The sequence below is a fragment of the Sinocyclocheilus rhinocerous genome, unplaced genomic scaffold (assembly GCF_001515625.1).
Source record: "Sinocyclocheilus rhinocerous isolate Xijiao unplaced genomic scaffold, SAMN03320098_v1.1 scaffold20, whole genome shotgun sequence".
Taxonomy (NCBI): domain Eukaryota; kingdom Metazoa; phylum Chordata; class Actinopteri; order Cypriniformes; family Cyprinidae; genus Sinocyclocheilus; species Sinocyclocheilus rhinocerous.
The window spans coordinates 398,752-407,797 of NW_015640468.1; the positions used below are offsets into that span (position 1 = coordinate 398,752).

The 9,046-nt window shown below is 37.9% G+C and overlaps 1 protein-coding gene and 1 pseudogene across 1 annotated transcript in view; both read left to right on the forward strand.

Annotated features, from left to right (window-relative positions):
• Window positions 1-1,819, forward strand: part of LOC107753140 (ribonuclease P/MRP protein subunit POP5-like) — a 4,213-nt pseudogene extending 2,394 nt beyond the window's left edge.
• A 551-nt stretch (window positions 1,820-2,370) lies between these two features.
• Window positions 2,371-9,046, forward strand: part of LOC107753141 (RING finger protein 10-like) — an 11,771-nt gene continuing 5,095 nt past the window's right edge. The window contains exons 1-9 of the mRNA XM_016569265.1: window positions 2,371-2,897; window positions 4,496-4,686; window positions 5,736-5,941; window positions 6,081-6,171; window positions 6,266-6,450; window positions 6,627-6,763; window positions 6,848-7,005; window positions 7,775-7,903; window positions 8,346-8,546. Coding sequence (XP_016424751.1) covers window positions 2,798-2,897; window positions 4,496-4,686; window positions 5,736-5,941; window positions 6,081-6,171; window positions 6,266-6,450; window positions 6,627-6,763; window positions 6,848-7,005; window positions 7,775-7,903; window positions 8,346-8,546 — 1,398 coding nt within the window. The 5' untranslated portion in view covers window positions 2,371-2,797. The remainder of the gene's footprint in view (window positions 2,898-4,495; window positions 4,687-5,735; window positions 5,942-6,080; window positions 6,172-6,265; window positions 6,451-6,626; window positions 6,764-6,847; window positions 7,006-7,774; window positions 7,904-8,345; window positions 8,547-9,046) is intronic.

Genomic DNA, 9,046 nt, shown 5'->3' on the forward strand with positions numbered 1-9,046 from the left:
TGTAAAAAATCCGATCATAAAGATGTGCTACTTATGTTACTTTTACAAATTAAAATATTTTATGTTTATAATATTTTTATGAACAAATAACATAAAAAAAATATTTTTCGCTGAGATGCGAGTAATCTCGTGTATTCTACGTAAAAACGCTGTTTTGTGTCATGGTTTTGCAATGACGTCATCACGCAATGACATCACAACGTCATTTAGCAACAAATCGCTCTGCCTTTAGCAACTTCCCCTGAAAATTAGTTGGCAACACTGGAAGGTGCAGTGCTTCCTCAGCTGCTTACATGTTGGAGGTAAGAGAGGTTCTGTCTTGTTTAGCCCCCATCTGACACCAAACTGCCGCCATCCATGCCTTCCCTGATCTCTTCCACAGGAACGATAGAACATGTCAGAAGTTTCTTGTAAAATATAACAGACAGCAGCTCCACAGAATGCTGCTAGACTGCAGAACAGATGGTAAGTTCTCCGTTACATTACAGTCTATCCTTAAGTATGTACGGAGGCCCTAAGAGGCCATGCATTATTCTTTTTGTCTTTTTTCCTGATCTCGACATCAAAAACATTTTCTCATCAGGACGACTTAATTTTTTTGTGATCTCGACATAACAAAACAGTTGTTGGTTTTTCTCCGTGCCTATTAGGATATTTTGCTGTAGACTAAAAACACGATGATTAAAATACACAAATAAACTTCTGTTTTGGAATAAGTAAAGAAGTTACTGACATCAGATCACAAGTGTGTAATGGTCAGCAGTTATCCGAAATGACATAAAAATAAGAAACATTCCACTTGAAAAAAAAAATGAATAAGATGTATCAAATAAGATTTAGAAAACAGAACAAAAAAGTAATGGTTTTCCACAGAAGAAAACAAAAAAACTATTTATTTTTTAATATTCTTCTTCTTTTTTTTGTTGTTGTTTTAAAGTACACTGAAAAATTCAGTTGTGATCACTAGAAAACAATTATTTTATGTTGACATCACAAGATAAGCATTCGTTATGTTAAGTTTATGTCAAAATTAAGTCAAGATCACAAGAAAACCACTATATTTTGTCATGTTGAGATTAAGAGAAAACAAACTTTCGTTATATTGAGATTACAAGAAGACAACAAAGAAAAAAATAAAATAATGCATGGCCTTTAAGGGCTTCCATAATTTTAAGCACAAGACCAGTATATTTATTTATTTTGGAAAAGAGTGTCCCCAGGTGGCAAGCCATACATATCTGGAAATTACAATACTATAAACCTGTACGCGTTTCTTTTTTCTGCTGAAGCCTCTGTGTTCAGCAGAAGAAAAAAGGGTGAGTAATAAATGGTGACAGAATGCTCATTTTTTATTTATGCTATTCTTTTAATCTGCAAAGTTTGAGAACCACTGATGTAGAAGAGTCACATACTGTATACACAAGCTCTCTTTCTCTTCCCGTCCACAACACAGCCGAGAAACAGGAGGTTAGGAGAGCGATCCTGAGCTGTTCCCTGAGTAACGTCAGAGAGGAGGAAGCTGATGAAGATGGAAGTGATGATGATGGTGATGAAGAGACCCAAAACCCCTCCTAAAAACTAAAAAGCATCATACAACCATGCAGTGATCAGGGAGATGTACTGATATTTAATGTTCTTTGTAAAACTGATAGTAAAGGGTTAATGTAGAGCCCTAACATTTTTGATAACACATGAAACATTTGTGTTTTTGTTTTCTGGAGCATTTTGTGATTTATAAATGGAGTATATCATTCACATTACTGCTATTACTGTGTGAACTCTGACTATGTGCTGTGTAAGTCACGTGTATGTATTTTTTCTGTACTGATTAAAATATCTAACGCTGTTTCTTATTTGTTATACGATGTCTGTAAACGTCTGTTTACAATAAATGCTTTGATAGCAAAAATAGGACTATCTGTCTATAAAAAGTTTTTTTTTAAATTATTATTAAGATCAAAATACATGTATATGACAAACACTATACATGATATAAACAATAAACATTATACATTAAATAAACAATTTCACACTAGAGGGGCTGTATACAAATACAAATTTATATAAAAATATTAAAGCGTTTACAAACTTTCACCGTTTTAATTGCTTTTTGTTTAATAGAAAATCGTATAATATCAATATAATGCTCCATTTCCTTCCTAAAAGAAAAAAAAAACAAGTTTTTTTGCATGAGAACTTACATTTGTGAATATGAAATTTTGCATGTAAAACTGTCTATAAAAAGTATGCGAATGTGAGATTACACATGTATTACATCACGTCTTGCGGTCAAATGCACCAATCAGAATGGCAGAATCCGCGCATGCGCACTTCGTAACCCTGCCGGGTTTATAACCCTCATCCGGGTGTTTACGGTTCCTGTTTGGCGACCCTTCGCCATATGTCTGATATTATTTAGCAGAACTAAAATTTGGGTTAAAACCCATTTATTCATCCGTTTTCCTCTTTTGGAAAGCGGTTAACGCCTTGTGGGGCGCAACACTTCCCACGCCAAGGAAAATCGGCGCTTTTCAAGGGGCGAGGTCCCGCTTTTTGGGCACTTATTTTTTTGTGTTAGCACACAGCTTTTTTTACCGAGACATTTAGCTTGTGTCTCTGTTTTTCTCTCGGTTTGTTTGTGGTCAAGATGTCGCCGTAATGGGGTCTCCGCGTTTGACAGAAATGAATAAGGGCCTTCGCCGCCTGACCTGCATTCGCAACAGCCCGTTGTTCTCCCCGTTTACCCCGTTTCACGCTAGAGAGCTCGAAGGCTGTTTCCCCGGAGTTAGGCCTCAATATGGAGAAAAACCCAAACGCCAACAACAGCAGCAGCACGAAGATCCCGCCCCGTTCCAGCTCTACAGGCCCGACTCCTACAGATTCTAAAGCCAAAACAGGTAAATCAGCGTCTCATACACACAAACACACACCTGTCATGGTCAACTTAAATAGAGGGGAAAGTGTGTGTGTTTGGGGTTCACGGCACGGTTTTGTTCTTGTCTGTCGAGATGACGTAGCTAGCCACGGCCAGCGATTTGGCCGTTTCTGGAATAAACAATTCGAGCAATATCAATAAAAATATTAAATATATCAATAAAGTGTTGAACCGTGTCAGAAATGAACTTTTGTTAAGGGTCAATATTTTATCTGAAATTGTTTTTCTGGGATATTTTTACTTTTATTGGGGGATTTTTTACATGTTAATTAGCTTATCAAATAAATCAAATCCACAATAAACTAATTGACCTGTTATATAATAAGTATTTTAATTATGTTATAAATAAACTTATTGAATTACACACACACACACATTTAAACTTTGCAGGCAAAGTGAAGTCTTTTAGTTTCTAATCTACATTGTATATTTACGCCTTAAATATATTCATTAAACTTACAACTTTTCATGGAATTTAAAATATCTTGTATAATTTTAACTGCTGTATTTTTGAGTGTGCTTGGTTTTTATTTTGTATTTATGTAGGCTAACTCTTGTATTTTTCTCAGCTTTTGCCATGAAGATAGCCTTAGATGCTGACATGGCAGTAACAATAAATAACTACAGCTGCTATAACCTTTTCATTTTGTGATCCTTGTATTAAAAAGCACTCAGAAATACTCATATGATTTCATGTTGATTAAACCAGTAAACCCACTTTTTTCTAACTAGACTGGGTTTACAGATTTGAGCCCATGTGTTTATGTAATTTATTGTGGTGTCAGTCTGTGTCAGTGCATATATCCACCCAATATAAACTCATTTTCTGATAATACAGACATTGGGTGGTGTGTGTGTGACTCTTATACAGATAAACCAATATCAAAACTGAATTCCCCTAAACTAACCTAAAACAAACAGAATTCCTTTGAAATTCTTGATCTACCCAAGGGGAAATTCATATTTGGGTTCATTATCCCCTCCTCTTAGTAGCAGATCAGATGCATGAGGATCATGGTCAAGATCTATTCTTGTCATCAGCCTGCCATGTGATAGAAGAAGAGCTTCAGTGGTGTATTGCCCTCTAGCTTTTGGATGGACCCAAGAAAGCCTCCAGCATATCAGAATCCAATCGCTGTAGATAACAACTAAAACAGTGTTGTCTATGTTTTAGTTTCAATAATGTTTTGATGTGGGCTTGTGAACACGGTGATCTCTGCTGCTGGATGATAAGCTGTGTGTGTTTACACCCCTGTGCTCTTATCATGTGATCCTCTATAAAACACTTTAAGTGCAGCGCGTGACTGGATTGATTAGCTAAGGCTGTGAGAATGTTGTCAAAAATAATGAAAAGCAAACAAGGGTTTCATTCCCAAAAACGACGTAGATCTCGTTTCAGCTTGCTGAGGAAAAAAAACACAAAGTTGTCAATATTGCAATCAAGAAAATGTAATGTTTTCCCGAAGTTGCAGGGACACCCTCTTATCAAGTCAAATGTTATGCTTGATTAATATATTGATGTATTTTGACGTTTCTCCTTTATTTGCTCTGTTCTTTTAGATGGTAAGAATAATGGGGGCTCAAAGCGCTATAGCCGCAAGCGTGAGCCCACTTTTGCCAAGGCCGAGAGCTTTCCGGGCCCACGCCGCTCCCAGCCACATAAAAGCAAGAATTTTGACAAGAGACCCCCTCAGAGAGGTGGCGGAGGGGGGAGACTGTATGGACTCGCTGGTGGTGGGAGAAGAGAAGAGGTGTTTAAATAAGCCTTTGGATTATGATTCATTTGTACTTCCATGAAGGGCTGTTGTTATGCTTCGTTATTGCATGTTAATGTGAAGATAACAGTGATCGTGTTGGTTAATTAACTGCTAGCAAATAGCCTGTAATGCAACGTAAACAAACAGACCTGTACTTATATGGGTTAACCAGGATTAAAGGATTAGTTCACTCCAGAATAAAAATTTCCTGGTAATTTACTCACCCCCATGTCATCCAAGTTGTTCATGTCTTTCTTCAGTTGAAAAGAAATGAAGGTTTTTGAGGAAAACATTCCAGGATTTTTCTCCATATAATGCATTTAAACGGGGACCAACGGGTTGAAAGTACAAATTGCAGTTTCAGTGGAGCTTCAAAGGGCTCTACACAATCCCAGCCGAGGAATAAGGGTCTTATCTATTGAAATGATTGGCCATTTTCTAAAAAAGATGCGTGTCCATGACTTCATGCATTATGTATTCACAAAGCGAACGTGCAAAGACTTAAGTTAAACGCCCTTTACAAAAAAAAAAAAAAAGGAAAAACAACGATGTCAGACGATTTTGAACTTGGAGGGGAAAATGAGTTTTTCACCCTACCCTACCTGTTTGAACCAGAGTCGGTACTTGCGGTACAATGTCATGCATGACCTTTCCAACGTGATTATGTAATGCTTGAAGTAGTAGACGCGCATCGCGGAGCTGGTGCAAGATGAGCATTTGTGGTTAAAGTATATACATTTTATTTTAAATGTATTTAATTTTTTAGAAAATGACCAATTGTTTCGCTAGATAAGACCCTTATTACTCGGCTGGGATCGTGTAGAGACCATTGAAGCTGCAATTTGGACTTTCAACCCATTGGGTCCCATTGAAGTCCATTATATGGAGAAAAATTCTGGAATGTTTTCCTCAAAAACCTTAATTTCTTTGCGACTGAAGAAAGACAGACATGGACATCTTGAATGACATGGGGGCATATAAAATATCAGGAAGTTTTAATTCTGGAGTGAACTAATCCTTTAACTGTTGGATTCTCTCATTAGGTAGCAGAGAACCGCCGGGCAGAGTTTAGCCCGGCTCAGTTTGCTGGACCCAAAAAGATAAGTCTGAACCACCTGCTCAACTTCACGTTTGAGCCACGAGGAGGTCATTTTGGCTCCGGAGGTGATGGCCACTCCTGCTGGGGTCGCCGCAACAAGTGGGGTCACAAACACAAGCCCTTCAACAAGGAGCTTTTCCTGCAGGCTAAGTGAGTACATCAGAATATGTTGCAAACTTTTATATGAATTGATATTAAATCACATGCAACAATAGTCTGTGTACTTCAGTGTTATGATAAGCTGATAAAAATGCCAATCTGATGAGTGTGTCTTCCTTTTGTCCACCAGTTGCCAGTTTGTTGTAATTGATGATCAGGACTATCAAGCCCACTTCACTGATCCGGACACTTTGGTGGACTGGGACTGTGTGCAACAAGTGGTCAGTTCAGACTTCACACTTCCTTGTACATCCTGTCAGTGCCTTTTCTACAAATCTCAGCATGTTCATCATGTTTTTTTCTCGTTCAACACAGCGCATCTGCAGTCACGAGGTGCCGTCTTGTCCGATCTGCCTGTATCCCCCTGTGGCGGCCCACATCACGCGCTGCGGCCACATCTACTGTTGGCCATGCATGCTGCACTACCTCTCTCTGAGCGAGAAGAGTTGGTCCAAGTGCCCCATTTGCTATGAGGCTGTGCACAGCGCTGATCTCAAGAGGTTCGTACAGAAAAAACCTGTTTATAATACTTGTTTGGTTTTTAAATTAATGTGAACTTCTTGATGTAGAAATCTGTTATTTTATTTAAATCAACCCCTGGTATATAGAAGTGCCATCATTTAGTCAAGACATTCCAGTTTGTTCACTGTTGTCACTGAAACCTGTCAACTTGCAGTGTGGTTGCCATGGAGACGCATCAATACGTGACCGGTAACGTCATCACTATGCGTCTAATGCGGAGAGAGAAAGGATCGCTTGTGGCTCTTCCCAGCTGTCAGTGGGTGAAGGTGGAAGAGCCCATTCATTTTGGAGGTGAGGCATTCTGCTGGTTGCGTGAGACTTTTGTGGTGTTCACTTGAGTGTGTCTTATTTGACATTTTCCTCTCTTTGTTGCAGATGTGCATTTGCGCGCATACTCCAAGCTGCTGCTGGCGTCTCAGGAGCAGGTTTTGGGTTTGCTGGCTGAAGAGCGGGTGGCTCTCCAAACCCAGCTCAGCCAAGAGAAAGACGACCCACAGGCCTGTTTCATACAGAGCGCCTTACTGCAGCTGCAGGTACACATGCGTTCACACCGGCATATGAATGTTGGGTTGGACAAGCTGTTTTGACTCTTTTCCAAGTTACAAACCACTCAAACTTAAAACTTGTGAAACAAGTCATGCTACTGTTTTGAAAAAGTCGTTTGTATAGGTTGCTTAAAAAATAGATGTTAACAAAGGTATTTAAGGAGCCAAAAACTATACACTGAATTGTGTAACTCATGTAATTTGTGTAATTTAATACCAAGCTTGAATGTTTACATGCAGTTATCTTAAACATTTTCTGATTCATAAACTGTTTTTATAAAAACTGAAAATATACAATGTGACATTTAAAAAAAATAACTGGGGAAAAAAATGGGAAAAGTTACATAACTTTGGAATTTACTTTGGTTAAAAGTGTTTGCCAAATGCACAAATATAAATGAAATATTTAAACTACGTTAAAGCTATTTCAATGACTATTGAATTTTGTAACTTAAGTTAATGTAGTTTATTGTATAATATCTTTATTATACACAAACAATGAGAATTTGGGTTGACGGCTTGAACAACTAACTTTAATGTTTTATAAACATTTTCTGCTTCATAAACCATTTCATAAAACTGAAAATATATAATGAAACGTTTAAGAAAGGCTGAATTTTTACTGGAAGGCCAACATGACATGGAAAAAGCATTGTTACACTATTACAGTTTTTATTTTTTACTTTTGTTATTTACTCCCAAACACTGCACACAAACACATAACCCTTACATTTGATCTCTGACTCTGAATGAACAGGAGCGAGAGGAGGGTCTTTTGAAGGGAGGCTGTAAAAATGGTGGTTTTGTTGATGGGGCAGACATGAGGAAACTGTCTCTATCTGTGCACTCCTCTCCAGAGGTGGTCAAGAACCTCCCAAACTCAAAGGTCAGTAGAGACCGTTCTCCTTTCTTTAAGTATGAGGTTGAATAAGTTTTGTCATTCATTGTTTTTGCCCATAAGAAAATATGTTTTGGTCTAGTGCTGTGTTGCAAGTTTATGGTATTTAATTGTATGAGCGACATAAACAGTGTGATCTGGTCACCTGATTGAGTGAACAACATTTAATGAATTATTCTACTGCAATACACATGGAATTTCACTCTCCAGAAACTCCCATCATTTTACACATTTTTTGCAGAGAGACTTTAAAGTGTTACATTTTAAAGCGCCTCTTCTTCATTTCTAATGCTTATACTTTCCTGTGGAATGAATGAAAACATTTGAACTTTTCTGTGTGTGTTTTTAAAATTCAGTAAATCCCTGAAAATGTTTGGTAGCACAAGCTCTGGTCTCATTGCGTGATATTTTATCCTGTGTTCTACCACAGCCCATCCTGCAGTATGCTTCAGCGTTTGATGATGAGCTTCAGGAGGCTCATGAGGCGCCCGTGGAAGAGATAGCTGTTCAGAGTGTTCCTGAGGTGGCCAAAGAGATGCCTGAAAGAGCTGTGGAGGACAAACCTGTAGAAGAGACGCCTCAGACCAGCCAGGCCGCTCATCATGGCCCATATTACTACTTCTATCAAGGTGTGTGTGTGTGTGTGAGTCTGTTGGTAATGATGTTTAAAGCTACTTTTCAGGTAACTTTTTTTTTTACACGTAAGCAATGGAAATGGAGACTAAATATGATGTTATTTCTCTTTTTTTTTTTTTTTTTTTTTTTTTCAACCACTGTGTTTTTACATGCAAATTGTAAAAACAACCAGAGGAATGCAGTACCGGCATCCTTTACATATATCGCATCTCATTACTCACTTTCTGAAAAGTTGAAACTGAGCCATTACTCTCTGTCAAACGTTGTAAGATTTTTTTGTAAGTGTAAGTGTCACATACACTAATGATATAAAATGTTCTTTCCCACCATTTTTAAGTTTTATTTATTTTGTATCAGCGACTCACAGAAACACATACAAAATATATATATATATATATATATACATTAATGCCTATAATGCCTACACTGATTGACAGGCTTCATTTTTAGGAAATTCGCCGTCGACATCGTTACCTCTCTCACCTCTCTCACCTG